This window comes from Chelon labrosus, assembly GCF_963514085.1.
Source record: "Chelon labrosus genome assembly, chromosome: 1".
Taxonomy (NCBI): domain Eukaryota; kingdom Metazoa; phylum Chordata; class Actinopteri; order Mugiliformes; family Mugilidae; genus Chelon; species Chelon labrosus.
In genome coordinates, this window is record NC_140337.1 from 23319280 (window position 1) to 23341070 (window position 21791).

General features: G+C 44.1%; 1 protein-coding gene across 4 annotated transcripts in view; it reads left to right on the top strand.

The window, feature by feature from the left end:
- The window catches only part of camk2d1 (calcium/calmodulin-dependent protein kinase (CaM kinase) II delta 1), a 102966-nt gene that overhangs the window by 55378 nt on the left and 25797 nt on the right, over positions 1 to 21791 (top strand). For 2 of the 4 annotated variants that reach the window (XM_084547068.1, XM_084547066.1), the window contains exons 4-8: positions 1605 to 1659; positions 7716 to 7781; positions 9493 to 9565; positions 18975 to 19077; positions 20235 to 20318. In XM_084547068.1, the coding sequence (XP_084403194.1) occupies positions 1605 to 1659; positions 7716 to 7781; positions 9493 to 9565; positions 18975 to 19077; positions 20235 to 20318 (381 nt within the window). Of the gene's footprint in view, positions 1 to 1604; positions 1660 to 7715; positions 7782 to 9492; positions 9566 to 12237; positions 12311 to 18974; positions 19078 to 20234; positions 20319 to 21791 lie in introns of all 4 variants that reach the window. The other 2 variants (XM_084547067.1, XM_084547065.1) reach the window with 1 other exon arrangement.

Below are 21791 nucleotides of genomic sequence, written 5' to 3' on the forward strand. Positions count from 1 at the left end.
TGAACAGGGGGAGGTGGACTGAGACACAATTCACCAGTCATGTAGAACACGGTCTTAAACATCTGGTCCCAACACATTTCAACCCCCCCCCCCATTCACAACTTGAGTTCATGGCCATTCAGTCGGATATATATGAATATTCTTTGGATAATAAGGCTGTTTACTGTAACTGTGCTAATAATATAGCAATATACCGAAAACAGTCTCACTTATGTGTTTTGTTTTTGAAAGTGAAATGAAAAGAAGACAGTCTGAGCTGGAATTAGGATGTGGTTAGTCTGGTTTAAAGATTAGAAACCATGCATGAACACGCTGTCAAAAGGTGAGCTTTGTGTCTCCACTCTCCATAGACTCAATAAATATGGATGGCGGAGTCAAAACAAGTAGAGCTCCCCCTGGTGGCTGGCTGCAGTATAGATCATAAGCTCCACCCCCTCCATGTTAGTGGATGGGACTTGGGCCGAACTAAAACACTAAAATACTCATCAAATATTTTTGTTTCAAGGATGGTTTCAGTAATTTTTGGTAGTTAATATAATACTGATGCACATTCAAGTGTCCATTTTTATGTTATTTGATGTTATAGAAACAGGTTGTGACATCGTGAAGACTACAAGTTGCCATGCCCTAACCCTAACCCTAACTCTAACCCTAGGGCATTACTGTACTGTACTTATTATTAAAATTACTATTATTAAAATGACAGCGTATAATCCAACATTTCCTTATAACTGGTGGAGGTAGAGCAGAGTATAGTACTGATTACACGAAAACGCGAGTGAGTCTGGAGGAAGTGTGGGCGGGGCATTGATATCGCAGCTCCACTCTCGGACTGTACTGATCAGACTCTGGCTCCAAACTCACAAGATGGCCCCGCCCATATCCCCGGGAAAATAGCGTCAGTTTGGCCAGTGTAAGGAAGTGGAGACGTATTGTCCATATTTATATACAGTCTATGCTCTCTACTCAACAGCCAGTTGCTCTCAACAAGGATTCTTTGAATAAATAATGCTGATGTGCTACATAACCTCTAATTAACACGTAGCTTGTTTGTTAAACCTGTATGAATAATACATGTTCACACATCAGTCTCTACAGTAGCATATAAAAACAAGTACAATACCTTGGTATTCTGTTTTTTTCTGTCATGATCAACCTCACTTGAAATTGACCTAAAATATGTCAAAACGGCAGCAAACCCTCTAAAAATTCCCTATTGATATCCACTAAGAGAAGTCAACAGCACACATACGGGTGTAGTGTTATGTCCGCAACTCTTACTAAAACAGTGCAACCCCTACTAGAACAATTAAGTATAGCTAAAGCTAGAGCCGTCCCGCTAATGTACCCCCACCTCTCGCCCAATGACTGCTGGGATAGGCTCCAGCCTTCTGACAACCCTCTCAATAACAAGCGGGCATCCAGAGGGCCAGATTAGACCCTTGAGTGGAACGCTTTTTGGCCCACGGGCCGTATGTTTGACACCTAGATGTATTGCTATATTGAGGTAATAAGAGAATGAAGTGTTTCTACAGTCGCCTACTGCTGCAAGTGGTGCAACTATTAACTGATGCCTCTGTTTCTGTCTCCTCTCTCCCTCACAGTGCGACTCCATGACAGCATATCAGAGGAAGGATTCCACTATCTGGTCTTTGACCTGTAAGTGCAGAGCGTATTTATTTCATTGGTGGAATGGTTGTCTGTCTCTCTGTGTTAGCCCTGTGATAGACTGCAGACCTGTCCAGGGTGTACCCCGCCTCTCTCGCCCAGTGACAGCTGGGATAGGCTCCAGCCCCCCCCCCCCCCCCCTCCACCCGTGACCCTTCATGGAACAAGCAGTTACAGAAAATGAATGAATGAATGAATGAATAAACGCCTGCGGATCACACTCACATCACACTCAGGAGAGGTAGAATCCAGACAGCTGCCAATCATATGTCACGTCGCTGAGGCATCACCGTCGCCTCCTCTCTGCTCCATCTGTTTCCATGTCCTCGTCACACACCAGAGGCACCGCGTAGATACTACTACATCAACATGCATCATACACACACACACTGAGACGAACGTCGGTTAACGCTGATGACAGGTAGATGAATTTATTCATCCATATTCGCTGTAAAGCCATCTGCTGCCTCTGTTCTTTAGAATCTATTAATTAAGGAAGAATTCCAGCAAATTCCATCACACATGATCTGATTTTAAATTTGTAATAATTAGCTCTGCAGCACATAGCAGGTTTTATGGGGAATTAAAGCTGAAGATAGTTTGCGATTATGTTAGAGTTTGGGTGAAAAATTAAGAGGTATCAGAGTTCTGTTCAACATCACTAATTTGATACAGTTGCCCACAGGAATACCTTCACTGGGTCGCAGTTGCCATAGTGTTGCAGGAATATACACCGATCAGCCAAAACGTTAAAACCACTGACAGGAGAAGTGAATAACATTGACCATCTTGTGACTGTTCAATGTTCTTCTGGGAAACGTTTGGACCTGGCATTCATTGGTGTGGATATTACTTAGACATGTAGCACCCACCTAGACCAGACCAGGCACCCCCACCCCATAGCAATGACACTCCTTGATGGCAGCAGCCATCCCCAGCAGGATGCAGCCACAAAAACGCTTTAGGGACAGCTCCAAAAAACATGAAGAACAGCACAAGGTGTTGACCTGGCCTCCAAATTCAGTAGATCCCAAACTGATCAAGATCAAGTATCTGTGGGATGATCCACAGAAGCCCCCCCCCCCCCCCCCCCCCCCCCTCAAATGCCCCCACTTACAACATTGTGTTGCCAGACACCATAGGACACCCTCAGAAGGCCCAGTCACAACTGTTTTGGAGGCAACAAGGGAGACCTACACTATATTAATAATAAGAATAAGAATAAGAATAAGAAAACCTTTAATAGTCCCACAATGGGGAAATTGCAGTTTGCAACAGCATACAGAAATGACAGAGATAGAACAGATAATAGACATATTGCACATATTAGGAGTGCTCGCCATGTAGCCTAACAGCAGCAGGAAGGAAAGACTTTCTGTATCTTTCCTTCACACATCGAGGGTGAAGCAGTCTGCCACTGAAGCTGCTCCTCAGTCCCTTCAGGTCACCATGGAGGGGGGCCGGACTCATTGTCCAGCATGGAGGACAGTTCAGCCAGAACTCCCCCCGTCACCCACCTCCCCCACCGAGTCCAAGGGGCAGCCCAGGACAGAGCTGGACTTCCTGATGATCTTTTCCAGCTTCTTCCTTTCCCTCTCTGCGATGCCACTGCTCCAGACCATTCCACGCTGGATGGCCGACGCCACCACAGAGCCTGCAGAGTGCGGCCAGTTGGAACGTTTTATATGGCAGCGATCTCACGTTGCCCATGGTTACGGAGAAAACAGCGCTGAGAAGTGAAGCGTCTCTTCTCTTCTCGATGTAGTTTTCCTGCTCGGGATCCACGGCGGGTCCCAAGAAGCATCTCCGGAGGGATTCCATGTCCGTCCCGAGGGAAAACCACAGCGCCACGCAGGGCGATCAGCCGCTCCCTCCTGTAACCAATGCGCACGCTGGCCGCTTCTCGCATAGTTACGCCGCCGGCTTCCTGCATAGTAACTGGCTGGATGTTGTTAAAAATATTTGGCTATGGCGAGGCTCCCAATAAAAAACAAAACTAAAAAAGTGCAATGCTGTCTGAAAAAAAGTATATACAAAAGTAATGTCCACAAAAAGGGAAGCAAAAAGTGAATTAAATTCGGAAAAAAGAGAGCTAGAGTAAGAGCTGTTGCAAGCAGCTGCCAGCTTCAACCAGCGCCGCAAAATGTTGTGGCTGATCGGTGTGTACTGGCAACCTATTTTTGCATATTTTGTTATTTTCTTTGTCCCTCCTATTGAGCAGCACCGCTCAACAATCTGTAACTGGTGTAGAACTTCCTGGTACCTGTTGATTCTGGTGTTGCATATTCTCTAGACTGCTGCTGCATCAACAAAGAGCTGGCTGTAGCTAAGGATGAGAAAAGTGCAGGAGAGGACACATATTTTCTGCTAGTTTAACATCTCTATCATCAGCCGTGTGCCGAATAATTTCGCCCAAAAAAGAAAAAAAATCCACTTCTGTATATTCCCGGGGACGCGTTCCTCTTGCCGAGTAAAAGACACATCACATCAAACATCCGTGCAGAATAAAGTGCACCGCTGAAACCAATTTGCAGGATTGCTTGCAAATCGGCACTTTGAACAGCTTATAAAAAAAAAAAAAGATGAGAAGATATCCAGCGTAGTCTGGTTTTTGGATGGATTAAATGGATTTTTTTTGATTTTTTTTTGGCGAAGTGCTAAAACAACACAGAGTGGTTTCGCAGTGAGGCAACTCACTGCATCTAGCCAAGAAAAGAAAAGTGGTCATGGTAGAAATGGGTCTGTTAGAACCAGACTGACAGATTTGATCACTTGGCGGCTGTCTGATTTCTACGTTAAATATGATGGGATGCAAATTTAATTTTATATCTAACATTTGCATGCCACACATCCCACAGAGCCTCTTTTCCTCCTTGCTCTGTTGTTATGAAGCTTTAAACGACCTAGACGCCTCATTCCCGGGAAGATGAAACGTGGGGACTGCGCACCTTAAGTACGAAACCAACTTTCTCTCATTTATTGACCGTTATAAAGTCAGAAGCCTGTGTTGTTCATGGTCAAAGTTACAAAACCTGAGGTGAACATATGCAAACGCATCCCTGCACATCAAAGCCTGGGGCTCATTTGCAGAGTTAGCTTTGCTGCTTCCTTCCTCGTCAACCTGGCGTCAGATCGTTGTCGGGATCAGACGTAGGTAAAAGAATCCGACTACTATTGTTTTGGTTTTTGAATTTGCTGGGAGTCTGGAAGGAGCTAAAAAGGCCTGTTTCTGGAAAGGAGCTTCATCGATTGGCCGCATAAAGGGCTGCAAATCATGCAAAGACAGAAAGCCAGAGCTGGAAGTGTTCAAATATCCGTTTATTGGATTCCTATCCCCCATGAGGAAGCTGTAAAAAAAAAAAAAAAAAATAGAGTCTTTATTGAATTCATTAGACGCTCTTTCTGAAGTCAGCTGTCAGATTTCCCAGTTCGTTAATAGAGCAGTCAATATCCTTTCCTCACTGTAAACCAAATATGCTCAGCTTTCTAAATACCCTCTCCATAAGTTACCATATCGCCTTCATTCCCCCCCTCTCTCTCTCTCCCTCGTATTATCAGATGTTGTTTGCAGTCTGAGCTGGCACCCAGAAAGGAAACGGCGTCAAATTTGTTTTAAACATTGCAGTTTAATTTGACTGAGGGCAATAAAAAAGCACCAGAGACTGTTCCTGTATCCCTTTTCCCTTTAATAGAAAACCAGACATAATACAAAGACTGCTGCTGCTAGAGCACGTGGACCGTGTCCTCAATTTAAGTACTAGGATTTTCGAGTGAAGTGAAAAGCAACAGGTCAAGTGGGCAACAAGTGGGTCAGAGAAGGTTGCATTACATTTTATTTGTGGGTCATTTTCCACACACAATGCTGTGACTCTGCAGGCCCTTCGACAATGTTTTCCACAGACTGTGGAACGGTTTTGTCTTCAAGTAATTCTCCACGTCTTGGGGAAAGTGTCCTACTGCCCTACTTCTGCACTTTATAGGGCAACGAAAGTCATTCCACATGTGAGCACTGACTTAGCAGGAGTTTGTTAGTGCTACTGGATGGGAGAACCCCTTCCTTGTGTCACCCTTAGGTTTCCTGAAGAGCAGTTTTGAAGCTCAGTAGTGGTGGCTCCGGCTCCAGTTTCTTTAACTGCCAAGATGGCGTAATTTCTTTGACTGGAGATCAGACAGCCAGATGCACTGTGTGCTATTACCAAGATGGGTATGATGCAATTCAGTGTTCTGCCGGGAAACTTTTGGACCTGGCATTCATTGGTGTGGATGTTACTTAAGGCTGTTACATACTCTGCGAGAAGTTTGTTCTTGTTTGGGAGTTCTTGCAGCTCTTTCTCGACACATCAACCGGGTAGAACTTTTTTCTCGTGTGGTGTCCGGCAGCTATTCTGTGATTGTCTGTTAAGGTTCAGTCACCCAAGTCGTGGTATATCCAAAAAAAGCTTTTAAAAAAGGCAACTAGAGTTTTGTTGTTGTTGTTGTTGTTGTTTTGTTTTTTTGAGAAGACGTTTCACCACTCATCCGAGTAGCTAACTGAAGAAGCTACTCTACAAACTCTACTCTACTCTACTAAACTCTACCTCTACAAGTCCAGTTGCCTTTTCTAAACACTTTTTTGGATACTCTGTGATTGGTCCTTAATTTGAGGTGACGTTGTTAATGTAGAACAGCGGAAATGCTAGTGGTCTCTCTGTGAGCTCTCAGATGCTAATATGCATGCAAACTGTGTGTGGGTGCATGCTGAATGAACGGCGTGATCCAACGGGCACGGTCGTCAAAACGACTGTCCGACATCTGAAAATACTAAGAAAAGCATCTCCCACAATGCTTGGCGCGGGTGACGTATGCTGCAGTGGGAGGGGCCTATGAGGACTTCCCCGGAGTTCGGCACTTAAGTTTCTCGTGAAGTATAAATGACGTGGCCAAAATTAACTTTATTCTTGTTCTCACAGCCCTAAGAGAGAGAACAAATGTCTCACTTCTCATGGAGTATGTAACAAGCTTAATTTATACTTCATGAGAAACTCCAGTGAAGTCCTCATAGGCCCCTCCCACTGCATAATACATCATATCCTGCAGTGGGAGGGGCCTATGAGGACTTCCCTGGAGTTTGGCACTTGAGTTCCTCGTGAAGTATAAATGAGCTGGCCAAAACCAACAAGAAAAAATTTCTTGCTTCTCGTGGAGTATGTAACAAGCTTTAGACATGTAGCACCCACTTAGACCAGACCAGGCACCCCCACCCCATAGCAGTGACACTCCTTGATGGCAGCAACCACCACCAACACACAAGCACACACACGTAAAACGCTTTAGGAACAACTAAACCATGAAAATGTGAAGAACAGCACAAGGTGTTGACCTGGCCTCCAAATTCACTAGATCCCAAACTGATCAAGTATCTGCATCAAGCTGCTAGTTTGAATCAAAGGCTTCTTTTGTACGTTGCTGCTCTTTAAGCCGAACTTACACTATTGACATTGCTATGATGTAATCAAGGTTTTTCTCTAAAGACATTGCACGGCGTGATTTATAGGTTGAGGTGTCAGTGTTGCAATGACCCTTTAATTTTAAGACCATTGAAAGAAGATTGCTTTTAATATTCAGCAGTAATGCTCCAGTTTCCTCTCTTCGCTGGGATCGGTATCTGTCGCACATGAGCTTCACCACGAGCGGTGCTTAATTATTACTGCACCTCCCGTTACATTATAGATAATCCCATCTGTGTTAGTTGGAAAAGCTTTCTGGATCAGAATAATGGAAAGAAACGGAAACGCCTCCCAGCTGAATAAACAGCATCCGTGTAGTCTGTGACTCTGTAATGTTGTAATGTGTTATTGTAATAGTTTCACCACTTAGACACAAAGGAAGACGTCAGTCTCTTTTCCTGGATGGCCTGTAAAACAAAACACCCTTCTCCGATGTGCAGCATCATCACGCTGCCTGTTTTCCTCTCCAGACACGCGAACGAGAGATTTTTCAGTTCATTCCCAGTTAATTTTCTTGCCAGCTTTCCCTTTCTCACTTTGTTTTCGTCTTTCCCCCTGCAGAGTTACGGGTGGTGAGCTGTTTGAGGACATCGTTGCCAGGGAGTACTACAGCGAAGCCGATGCCAGGTCAGTGTCATCTTTGTCAACGATGATACAAATATTTGTCTGAATTTAAATTTGTCTCCTTTGGCACTAAAGGCATATTAAAGAATATATATCCACTGTAACAAACATCAAGATTAATGTTAATGATGGAAACTCAAATATACTACAGGTGTATATTACAGGTAATCATTCTAAAGTGGATGCAGCAGAGCAGAATAAATATTATTTGTTCTCCTCTATCTTTTATATGCCTTTTATGCTCCCGATTCTCTCCCGTGTACATATCCGGTTGTGCTTTTGTCCTTTGATTATGGACCTACTGTTCTTAATTTCAGCTTCTCTCCTGTTCATTAAAAAAAAAAATCCACTCAAAAAGAAGTCCAGTTGTTTCAAATGGAAGCAGCTGCAGCCAAATGCATTTCCAGCCGAAGTTAATTTAAGCCTGAAGATTGACTTTGTCATCAATAGTCATGACTCTGTTGAAAATTTTCAAGCAAAACATGGCAGATAGCGCACATCGGCTTTGGATTCTGAACATCTGGATTCTGTTTTGTTGTGGATTTTGTTGATATGAAAAATAAAAAAAAAGAAGGCGGAGACGTCTGATAGTATCTTTTACATGAAAGGAACATGCATGTGTCCTTTGTATTTTGTTGAACAGTTTGAAGGAACAGTTCATCCGTCGCTACAGACAAAATCCTTATTGATCTCATGTCAGTGTTTTCAGCATGTACTTAAAACTCAAAACGTTTTTAGACTGGTACATGGATGGAATTGTAGAAATGATCAGAAATGTTTTAGGTGCTCCTCTAAAGTGAAGCCAAAGCAAGTAGAGCTCCCCCTGGTGGCTGGCTATAGTATAGGTCATAAGCTCCACCCCCTCCATGTTAGTGGGTGGGACTTGCGCCAAACTAAAACACTAAAACACACCTCAAATAATTTTTTTCAAGGATGGTTTCTGTCATTTTAGGTAGTTAATTTAATGTTGACGCATGTTCAAGTGTTGTTTAGTTTCGTTTTAGTTCGATATTTGACGCCATAGAAACAGCCATGTCAGCCGCTTCGTAAAGCTGCCCTGTGGGACCATGAGAGTTGTAAAAAAGAAAATAATAAAAAATAAGTCTAGTGTATAATCCAGCATTTCCTTGTAACTGGTGGAGGTAGAGCAGAGCGCAGTGATAATTAAATGCGAGTCAGTCTGAAGGAAGTGTGGGCGGGGCATCGATGTCGTGGCTCCACTCTCGGACCGTACTGATCAGACTCCGGCTCCAAAGTCACAAGATGGCGCCGCACGTATCTCCGGGAAAATGGCATCGTTTGGCCAATGCAAGGAAGTGGGGGCGCATAGTCCATATTTATATACAGTCTATGTTTATGACCTATACTGCAGCCAGCCACTAGGGGGAGTTCCACATGCTTTAGCGTCACCGTCGTGGCACTATCGTGGTGGCCATCTTTTTTTTTTTACAGCATTTTCAGCAGATAATACTTAGAGTGTGGTTTGCCAAGAAGTTGTTCTGAAGATGATACAATCTCGCAGCAGAAATTGACACCAGTCGTTGTGTTTCCCAGAAGGCTGAACTGTTCCCTCAAGACTTTTCCTTTGTCGATCAAATGTTATTTCACGTGTTTGGTGTGTTCTGTCTCCCTGTTCTTGGTCCTTTGTTTTCCTGACATTTACCTGTTCTTCCTCTCCTTTTTGCTTCTGGCCTGGTCTCTCTCTCCTCCACAGTCACTGCATACAGCAGATTCTAGAAAGTGTAAATCATTGCCACATAAATGGCATAGTGCACAGGGACCTAAAGGTTAGTAAGTGACTGCAGCTAACAGTTAAAAGACACAGGCCCGCCCACCTGCGGCATCTTGCCTTCGCTCCTCCTCCGCTGCCTGACCAGTTGACCAATTAACCTCTCACCGAGTGCCGCCTCCTCCAAATCCACACCTCCCCCCTCCTCCACCAGTCGCCCCCCACGCACCTCCGCCCCATGGCAGGAGTTTTTGAGGTCCACCTGCTGCGGGAGGACACTGTGGGTGTGCTGCAGGCTGGCTGGAGGGGAGGTTGGCTGGGGCTGGTAGAACTCATCATGGCCTGCCTCTCCTTGTATGCCAGGGCACAAAGCGCATGTAGCATCTGTCTGAAAACCATGCTCTGACACAGCCCTCGCCCCCCCTCTGAGAGGCTGAGACCTGAGGGAGGAGGGAGCAGAGGAGGAGGAAGGATAAAGTTTATCACCACTGGAATCCCACATTGTGACACTAAAGGTGGCCTAGTTTATAAAACAGTTTAATATGACGCCGCTTTCAAAAGAGAACATGTAACTGGGGATTTGGATTCTCTTTTAAAACCTTGACATGTTTCTTGTTGATCAGTTTCTACTTAATTAACGATGTGGCTATGGTATCTGTTCGGAGGAATATTTGACTTCTGCAACCGAAATTTGGTTTCTATCCAAAATTTATGTTCATATCGGTTTTCTTTTTACCCTAGTTTCTTTAATTTGTGTGCATTTCCTACAATTTAAGGAACTGATTTTGTCCATGACACTTGCCAGACTCTATTATAAACCTATTTCCATAATGATACGAGTGCAAAACGTTCCAACTTTGCAAAAATTGTTAGTCCAAACTGTAAAACAATCCTCAAGACATCAGAGTTCTGGCTGTTTTTCTCTTTTAAACCCGATATATTTCACATTTTTAATTCCTCCCAGTCGTCAGTTTGTCTTGATGTTAGTTTTGCATGCCGTGGGCAGCGTCTGATCAAGCTTCATGCTGCTGTCACCTGGAATGGTTTTCAGTTAACAGATGAGCCATGTCCAAAATTTATCAGTGCTGAGGCAGTGTTGATACACAGCAAATAGTCCAGGTAGTTCAGATACCGTACTAATCATTATTATTCCAGTTAAGTTAAGGTAAAGGCAGTTCCTCACTGGAGGTTTTCATAGTTTTGATGTCTTCAGTGTTGTATAGAGAGTCCAATCCATATATGTTCACACATCAGAATAAAATAGTGATTTTGGCTGGAATTGCAACCTCATTTTTATTCATAACCAGAAAAAGAAATGACCTTAAAGGTTGTTGGATATTCCACGATAAGTGAGAAGTTTGTTCTTGCAGCTTGTTCTCGACACATCAACCGAGCAGAACTTTTTCTTGCGTTGTGTCCGGTTACTATTCTGTGATTGGTCAGAAATGGGAAGTGGGCGTGGTAAATGTGGGATAATGCTAGCGGCCACTCTGTGAGCTCCCAGATGTTAATATTCTCAAAGCGTGACTGCTAATCTCTTCTGGGTAGAAATGTGGGTGAATGCTGAATCAAAACGACTGGCCGACATCGGAAAATAATAGCAAAAGTGCCTCTTGTCTCCTGCATCTCCCATAATGCCTAGCGTGTGTGATGTATGCTGCAGTGGGAGGGGCCTATGAGGACTTCCCCGGAGTTTGGCACTACAGTTTCTCGTGAAGTATAAATGTATAAAAGTATAAACCTGGCCGAAAAGAACTTTGTTCTTGTTCTTGCAGTCTTGCGAGAGAGAACAAATGTCTCACTTCTCATGGAGTATGTAACAAGCTTAATTTATACTTCATGAGAAACTCCGGGTAAAGTCCTCATAGGCTCCTCCCACTGCAGCATATGTCACACGTGCTAAGCATTGTGGGAGATGCGGGAGATGGACGACAAGACTAGATTACTTTCAGATGACGATCAATCATTTTGACAACCGCGTCCTTCGGATCACGCCGTTCATTCAGCAACTGCGAACATTAGCATCTGGGAGCTCACAGAGTGGCCGCTAATATTTCCGCTTTTCCACATTAACCACGCCCACTTCCAATTTCTGACCAATCACGGAATAGTAACCAGACACCACACGAGAAAAAAGTTCTGCCCGACTGATGTGTCGAGAACAAGCTGCAAGAACTAACTTCTCACTTAACCCAGGGTTGATAGTGCAACTCAAGCGTCAATAAATTTGACTTTAAAATCAAACTGCACATTTTTCGCCTGGAGAGACGGAACAACGTCTCCATTCGAGCCTCACCTTCCTTTACCTCCTGCGCCTCCCTCCTCCCTCCCCCAGGGTCCTGCCTCCAGTTGGCCAGGATCTAACACCGCCTCTGTTTTGAGACTCGGGGAAAGTGAACGGGCCGTGTGTGTGTGTGGATAGAGGCCAAACACTCAAAAACGGCAGCAACAGTTGATGTTTTTGCCGCTCTTCATTTCCCCTCCCCCTCTCAGAAACATTTAATTGACTGTAGCGACTCACAAAGAAAAACAAAACATGCTATTGGATAAATGGACCATTTGGTAAATTGCTCCTAATTATAGCATCTGGGCCGGTTTAGTCTGCTCTCTCTCTCTTTCTCTATCCACTATCACGGCCAGCTACTCCCTGAGTGTCAAAGCGAGCTCACAGCCACTGATAGTGTGCAGTAGCTTGTCACTAACCCATGGCCCCCTGGTGTTTGCATGCAGTCATTGCATTCAGCAGATCCTAGAGGCCGTGCTCCACTGCCACCAGATGGGCGTGGTCCACCGCGACCTCAAGGTAAGTAGATAATCTACTCAGCCGGGGCTTGTTTAAAAACTTCTCTCACATACATTCCCGGCGTCCAACTTCTCCAGTGTCGTGTTTCGGTTGACTAGAAGGAAGCAGGCGGCCCAACTCCCCCGACAAAGACTACAGAAATATGTTAATGGGGCTGAAAATGAGACGCCTTAGCCCTGCAGCTACTGTGTGATCGAGATTCAGATTTAGAAAGCTTGTGAGCAGCATGACGTGCAAGAACAAGACACTTTTAAGGAACAAGAAAACAGAACAACACACAGAAAACTTTCCAAACCGTCCCACGGTTGGTTCTTTGGAGATGACTTGATAAATTAGGAACCAGTGGTTGCGTTCAAAGACCTTTGCCACTCTTCAGGTCATTTAGTGTAATTTTATAGCAGGATGTCATCATTTATTTAAATTGTGTGATGCTTTTATCTGCCCTCCTGCTAATGAGTCAGTCCGTTTCGATCGAGATATCTCGCAAATGGGTCATAAACTTGCTCGCCATCTGAGGTTATTTATAGCGCCTGTGCCACTCTCACTTTGAGTGCATTCAAGTGCCTCGGCACTGTTAAATGTTTTTGTAGTTTGGACATTAGCGAGCGTTACACCCACAGCGGTCATTTATTTATTTTTTCCCATCTCTTAACGCTGCTGCTTTTCTTTTTTCTTTTTTTTTTTTTCTCCCCCTCACCGTGGTTTGGATCCCAGAGCTCTAATTTGCCAATCAAATGAACCAGGTGTGTCTGAGGTTTGGTTTACCTTCGGCAATAATGCGCTTGCATTTTGCATTCGCCGGCCGCCCCTCTCCGCCCGCTCCGATTGGCCGTTGCCAGGCAGCCGCCACGGCTCAGCGCAGAAACACAAAGACAAACAAATACAACCAAAACAAATAGGAGCACTGCAGAGCAGGCGCGCTATGGAAAGCAGCCATGTTGTGTGTGTTTGTGTGATTTTGTTTCCCCAGATAATGATTTTGGTTAGAGCAGGGAGGAAGATGTACAGCCGTTTTTATATACGGTTCTTGTGGAGATTCTAGTGGATTTATTGCACGCTCGTGTCAAGGAATATAACCTTCTGTGCAGCACACAGAGCCTCCAGCCTTGATTTTGAACGACTACATTGTCAGTTGTTCCTGCAGCCTTTTCCCTTCAGAATGACAGTTTATTTTTGACTTCGGGGTCAGAATGCACACAGTCTTCCTCTTTGTCAAAACCTGGTGTGTACATGACCCAAAATGCAACTTGAAGCTGAAGCTCCTGTCCAACTTCAAACCATTTTCAATGCCGGGTAGCGTCCAACATTTAAGCAGAGATGGGACGCTCCCTTATAGATTGATGTCAGACCATCCTTTTCTCACTGGAGACGGGCGTACCATGAAATTGGAGTTGTCCAGTTGGAACGCCGTCTTTACAAATGGTTGAGTCTCTGCTTTTTTTTTTTTTTTTTTCAAGGCTGTGAATGCTGTCTCGCAGCGTAACTTCACAACTGATTTTTTTAATTTTCCAACTTGTTGTCTTCAACCCCAACTCATGCTGAGTTATGTGACATCACTTGAGGTTCAGATTTCACATAGTTTCTTCCGGAGATGCAAATAACATTTGCTGTTCCCCAACAGCATGCAGTAAAGTGTAAAATCTGTGGTGTTTCATTTTAACGGACAACCTTACACAAAGAAAAGTCACTTACCAGAGAAATAGATTTGAGCATATCCCATGGAAATTAGCTTTTTTCAAATCATTTATGCAGCAAAAATATGAATTCATGAAATATTCCTCTTCTAGTATTTTCTCCTTGAGCCATAATAACCTATTGTAAGTGTTGCGCATAATTGTCTGGTCCCTGATAATAGAGATGCCGATTCGCACTGGATTAAAATCACAGACAACCTCTGCAAATATTACACATTGATAGAGATTCTCAGGTAAAACTATAAAGATGGACGGAGGAACATCTCCTCTAAATGAAGCCAAAGCAAGTAGAGCTCCCCCTGGTGGCTGGCTGCAGTATAGGTCATAAGCTCCACCCCCTCCATGTTAGTGGGTGGGACTTCCGTCAAACTAAAACACTAAAAAAAAAAGTTTTACGATGGTATTTGTCATTTTAGGTAGTTAATATAATATTGATGCACTCTGGTGTCATTAGGAGTCGTTCGGACTATATTTAGATCTGCATATATCCATATAGTGGGAGTGACTGGGGCACCCAGGTGACTCCGGACTCAACGGGGAATAGCACTAGCGTATCATAACAAAATATTGGTGAAATGAATGAGTTTCTCCGCAGATAATGCGTTATTTAGAGGCTGCGTTTCGGTGCCCCATTCACTCCCACTATATGGATATACGCGAATCTAAATCTCGTCCGAACGACTCCAAATGACACCAAAGTTATATGGGTGAGTAAACAATCATATTTTATTCCAGAAATAAGGTCCAGGTTGTAAAAAACGGTAATTCCCCTTTAATACTTAATTAAAATGTTATTAATTCTTCCCTGCAATGTTCTGGGAAATCCCAGTAATGTGCCGACGTAAGGTAATATGAGATGTTCCCTTTTTCGTTTAAGATGTTAAAATGAGGAGGAAAGTTACCTGTATTTGAAATCTTGGCAGCAACAGTAACAGTAGTCCGTCCTCCAGACTGAAGCAGAACCCCGAGGCTGCTTTAGCAGACCAGTAATTCTATCTAGTTTACGGCTGAGTGTATTACACAGAATCCAATTACAGCTACAACACACTAGCAGCACGGAGGGAGCGTGGATCCAGATCAAGCTGATATGAACTGTACTTTCCTCCAGATGTGTTTGTGGGCGTTGCGTACATTATGTTGATGCGACAGCTGGAGTGATGTGGCTCATCCTACATGTCGCCATTAGTGAAATGCTTTCTGGATGTTTATTTGTTTCCGTCACCCGTGTTTGCATGCGTGCGGCCGACGTAACCTCACCTCAACCTCACCGAGGCCAGAAAGCCACGCTGGTTTGCAGTCAGAGGCTATTTGAATGCATTCGTAAGAAATAAAACAAAGCAGCAGTCCATTAACAGATAACAGAGACAGTCTGAGTGTCCATAAAGCACATTAGCAAATCTTTTAGAGCTGCAGCTAATGCACAAAAGTATTTCAAGCTTTTTCAACTCCAGGTTTTGTTGTCATACTCCTAGCCATTACCGTCAGTTATGATAGCGTCATATTTCCCAAAATAATGTGTAAAGCAGACGCTCATTCATTCATTCATTCATTTCACTTTCTTTTTTAAACTTTCAGTTCCTCATTTTGACCTAACATGGAAACACTACAATTGTCCAGCTTTGAGCTTTTCCCAGACTCATATCCGTTTCTGACAAGTCATGTTTTGTTTGACAGCCTGGTGTCCAACGTGTTATTCTGAACGCGGCGATTCCCCCAACAGCCTCGGCTGCCGGTGTTGGACGACGAGCAAATTCAAAGTGAATTAATCTAAAACAGACCCTGGCTCTAGTTGTGAATATAAATCAGTTTGCCAGTTGTCACAACAGCATAATTGTCATTTAAATGAGTTTTAAGCTTAATTTAAACTGATTTGTGTGTATTTAACCAAAAGAACTAGCTTTTTTTCCTGACACAAATCTTTGGTGCTGGTGTTAAAAGTGGGAGCGTAGCTGTGAGTCACATAACATTCACATACTCCCAGGGTCAACCTGAAATCATTCCTCCCACTTCTCAACGCTGACAATGGTCCAGCTGGGCTAGAAACTAGAGCCTTGTTGCTGCAAAGAAGTGGTTGTGAACGAGCCGACGACGCAGTCAGATCATCTAAACGTGAATGTTTAGAGGTAAAACCGAGAGCAATCAAAGACAAAGACCCGTGCTGTTGTCAGCAATTGAGAAATGATATCCAGACATACAGCCCAGGCTGAGGGCTCCATGGTAAAGGCAAGTTCATGGCTTGTGCGCTCTTGAACGCATGCTGTGTACTTGTACTTCATGTGTGCATGAAAACCGGGCAGTTAAACAAAAATGGTTGTGGATACGACTTAATACAACGGTTCTGCGCAGATGCATAGATGTGGAATCCACAAACTGGCCTTTTGGTATAGATGTAGTGAATATCAATACCTGTCCAACTGCAAGGATGGCTAGGATTAGATGTGCATCATCCAAGTCAAAGCTTGCTCTGCCCCCTTTCCCCTTAACCTTTATCTTCCTTCTTGCCTTTCCACCAGGACTGTGATTGGGTTTTTTTAGGGAGCATTTGCAATGACTGCATGTTGATTAATAACACATTTACCCCAACTCCTCCTCCGCTTCTCCTCTTTTCTATTTCGCCTTACCTCCTGCTCGTCCTTTGCCAACGGCATGCCCTCCTGAACTGCATGACTCACGAGTCACACATGCTCAAGTAACCTTGAAAAGTGAACATCAGCTGATTTAAATTGATTTCGGTGAATGACATGAATGAGGTATTAGAAATGTTAGTGTGGGCGAGGTGTAGGCGGTGCAGAATGAGACATACGGTCATTCATTGTGGGACTGTGTGTGCCTGCCATAGACTGTATAAAGATGGACGGTGGAACTGCTCCTCTAAAGTGAAGCCAAAGCAAGTAGAGCTCCCCCTGGTGGCTGGCTGCAGTATAGGTCATAAGCTCCACCCCCTCAATGTTAGTGGGCGGGACTTGGGCCTAACTAAAACACTAAAATACACATCAATTAATGTTTTTTCAAGAATGGTTTCTGTCATTTTTGGTAGTTAATATAATGTTGATGAATGTTCAAGTGTCAATTTTTTTGTATGACTTTCGTTTTAGTTAGTTATTTGACGTTATAGAAACAGGATGTGACATAATCGCAACTACCACCTCTCCAAAAAACGGTCCCATGTGACCACAATGTAAAAAAAAAAAAATAATAATAAAAAATTTAATCCCTGGCTCCAAAGTCACAAGATCTTGGTCGATGTAAGGAACTGGGGACGCGTAGTCCATATTTATATACAGTCTATGGTGCATTCATTTATTTCCACTTTCACAACTGATTCTGCTTGAGGTTGCATACATGTATGAATACAGTATGTGTTCATGCATCTTGTCCGTTTACCAGGCTGCACAAAAAGCAGATGCATATATGTTCAGTAAAGACAACAAGAGTCCAAATTGTGTAACTGCCCAGTCTAGCAGTCTAGTTTCACAACCAGTCTGCAAGAAAAGAGGACATTCAGTGAAAGGACTTAACTTGTGACGACAGTTTCCCTTCTTCTTCTTGAGGCTTCAGTAAACCTCAGTGTTGACAAACCGTACAGCATTTGTCAGCAGTTCATGGTGGTTTCCTCCTTCCCTTGACCCCTTTCAGTAGTTACCCTCCAGCGTTGACTGGTAGCTCACCACAAGCCTTGACGATTTAGTGACGCTCAGACCCACTCGTCTAACCGTGACCATTGGGCCCCTTTCAAAGTCTCTGCACCTGCCCGCCTCTCTCACATCCAACATGTTGACCACGGGTATCGACCGTTCACTCCCTGCCCAGATCAACCGTTCATCTATGCATGATCATAATTTCTAGGCAGTGTTGCAGTCCCAGTTTGAAGCATCTTGTACAACATTATTGTTTGTCATAATTAGGTCCGTTTTAAACTAACCAACCGCCAAATATATAGGCCTACGTTGTACCTACGTTGTACCTTCGTATTGTGCTCCAGCTCAAATTTAATCCGTCTTGAATGATTCTCTGTGACTTCAGTTGATACAAATACTGCCCGTGGTTTCCGAGAAGACATTGGCGAACACAGAATTAGTTGATGGATTATATTTCAGGCTTTGTAAATAGTCAAACAGGCCCAGGAGGAGAAAAGTTGCATGGTCAACAGGAAGACGACACAAGTAAGGGAAAGGTATAGGAGCTGGGATTTTCCAATTCCCGATTTTAGGGATTTTACTGACCTTTTGACATCACATGAGCCAAAATTGAAGTATAGTAGAATAAACTGTGACTTCCCCGGCCTCTCATAACCAACAGCAGCCTCCCTCTTTTGTTGTTGTTTGTCCAGCTCGGTCTCTTTGACTAGTCTCCTTCTTGGCTCCATCAAGTAAACCGCTTTGAAAATGTCAACAAATACATTATTCATCCTCTCTGAACTGTTTCCTGAAGCCCTTCTCCTCTCGGAACATTTCCTGGCCTTTGGCATGAGTCACCTCTATCGCCCAGCCCTTCCTCTCACCGGACGGACGGGCAGGCGGCGGGCGGGCACAGTCCATTTGAGCGCAGCCTGCCGGCATCACCTTGCTGAACAGCGTCCGCCTGTCCGTGCTTGCTCAGCTGAGGCCAGCCGTGGCCCCTGACTGAACCCGAACGTAGCCGGGGCACAGCAGGAGTCGGCCGCGACATCGTGCGTGAAGAGGACGCGTCCCTCCCGTCCCTATCCAGTAGACATTATCCGCTGAGCTGCGACAGCTGGCCTGCAGCTCTCTAACTATTAGTCTGACCTGCTGAACGCTCAAACACACTAACATCAGTCCTTAATGTCACTGGGCGCCGTAACAACCCTTCCTCTAGTTTTAAAAGCCTGTTAGCTGCCAGCGACCAAACTCTTTCCAGCCTTGACCTCAGCCATGTTTATTTTTATTTCTGAATTGATGTTAATCTGAGACACTGAACGTTTTCTTTCTGTGTTCCTTCGCTCCTCCAAGCCTGAGAATTTGCTCTTAGCCAGCAAGCTGAAGGGGGCGGCTGTCAAACTGGCGGATTTTGGTCTGGCCATTGAAGTGCAGGGAGACCAGCAGGCGTGGTTCGGTGAGTACTAAAATTTTTTTGCTTTTGAATATTCGTTTATCTGAAATATATTATCCTCTGACGTCCTTGTAATGTTTAACAGTCACAGTTTACTCTGTATTGGGTATAAATATGATATCCCTGCATCAATAACTCTTTATTTACAGATCTAAATCAGGTTTGTACGTGATAACCAAGCCACTTTTTTATATTCTTACAAATATAGATAACAAAATTTTTTAAATCTCGTTAGAAACAGCAGAATTTTTAAGCCCTAAATTGCGTATTGGAGTCACTGAGGATCAGACTAGTTCCAGGACATCCCTTCCCGGAGCAACGTTGGCAGGTTTTCAGCGTTGCCTACTGGGAGCAACCCATAAGGACTTTTTCCAACAGAAAATTGAGAGTCCACAGGGAGATTTTTACGGGATAAAATTTTAAGAATCCCTATCAGATGTTGAGGATGAAGAAAAAATATTTTTTAATCCAGGAAATGACTTACCGTATCAATATATCCAATACTTTGCGTGCGCAATTGCTCACTGCTTCATCTGTGAGTGGTTATTATGTTTTGGCTCATTGGTGCACGTGCACGAAGGGCAATATGACGTCCCGAATTCGATCCCCTGTCATTTTTTTGATTTCTTTTCTTTTCTTTTTGACTGTTCTACATCTTTTTTAAGCGTTTGACTGCATTTGACTTATTATTTCTTTGCACGTCTCAATCAACTGTGCCGTTCTGTCACCAGAGCCCTGTACCTGTCTGAGGGGACTAGGTGTGCCACTGCTCTCGGCTCTTATCTCAGCTCTTGAATTGAACAGATATCAGGCCTGTTCTCTGTCACTATTCCCTGAAGAGTGGAGATAATTAGCCTATTCCCCCAGTACCACCCCCCTCCATCTGGAACCAGTTCGCTTCGTCTTTTGACTTTACTTCTACTATGTCTCATTGCCCTCTGGGCTCGCCAGGGTTTTGAGGTTGTTTTAAAAGTAGGCTGCGTGTTACTGATCGCGAGCTAAACCACACACGCCGCTGTTTTCCTTTCTCTCGCCTCATAAACCTAAATCTGCGGGACCTCTTTTCCCAAGCTTCTGTGAAACGTCTAAGAAGCTTTTGATGGATTTCTACACACAGGAGGTTTTATTTATTTGTTTTTATGCTCGTGTGTGTGTTTCAGGCTTCGCCGGGACACCAGGGTACTTGTCTCCAGAGGTGCTGAGGAAAGATCCCTATGGCAAGCCTGTGGACATGTGGGCCTGTGGTAAGGTTTCCTTCAGACCCTGAGAATAAAAAAATAAAAATAAAAGACTTAGATGAAGGTTGTGTTTAAACAGAGTTGAATATAATCAGCTTTTAAATTAAGTTCTCATGCAGTGAATTAATAAAACGTAGACAGCTGTGGGTGGAGAAATACACCTGTCAGCCACAACATTATGACCACAGACAGGAGAAGTGAATACCATTGACCATCTTGTGACAATTCAGTGTTCTGCTGGGAAACTTTTGGACCTGGCATTCATTGGTGTGGATGTTACTTAGACATGTAGCACCCACCTAGACCAGACCAGGCACCCCCACCCCATAGCAATGACACGCCTTGATGGCAGCAGCCCCTTTAGGAACAACTCAAAAAAAACATGAAGAACAGCACAAGGTGTTGACCTGGCCTCCAAATTCACTAGATCCCAAACTGATCAAGTATCTGTCGGATGATCCACAGAGGCCCCCCACTAACAGCATTGTGTTACCAGACACCACAGGACACCCTCAGAAGGCCCATGTCCATTCTCTGATGAGTCACAACTGTTTTGGAGGCACAAGGGAGACCTACACAATATTAGGAAGGTTGTTTTAATGTTGTGGCTGATCAGTGTGTATTGGCAACCTATTTTAGCATATATTTCCATTTGTCGTCTTGCCTGGCTGCAAATGATACTCGGTTATTTTTGATACCTATTTAAATCCAGTTGTTAGTTCACTGCCGTTTCATTCAGGCCTTCCTGTTCATGTGAATGTGTGTGTGCTGCTGCTACTACCGTGCCACAGAGGAGTACAGAGGGCTCCAACCTCTTGAATTAATCATCGCTGATACTCATTACACACACTTCTGATGGGCCAGGCCACCTGGGCGCGATATGTCAGACACACTCACCGTTGAAAACACACACTCGTGCTCCTTTAAACACACCTGGGCTGACTCACTGTGTCCACAGCAACCAGGAGCCGGGGTGTTTCGTTTGCGGTCAGGCTGTCTCATCGTCAGATAGAGAGCCTTTCATCTTTTCCTGGCATTTGGCCAGCCAATCAAAACCACTGTTCCTGGTCACACACAAGCACTCACAGTGTGTCTGTTATCACCGCTGTTCTTTTTTTAGTACATGAATCCCCCACTGCTGGTGCAGAGCATAGACTGTATATAAATATGGACAATGCAGCTCCACTTCCTTGCATCGGCTAAGCTGACGCTATTTTCCTGGAGATACGGGCGGTGCCATCTTGTGTCTTTGGAGCCAGAATTTGAGCAGTATGAGCCGAGAGTGGAGTCACGTGGAGCTGCGATATTGATGCCCCGCCCACACTTCCTCTAGGCTCACTCACGTTTTCATTTAATTAATGCTACGCTCTGCTCTACCTCCACCAAGAAAACGTTGGATTATACACTGTACTTATTTTTTTATTTTTTTTACAACTCTCATGATACCCACAGGACCGCTTTACTGAGTGGTTGGCATGG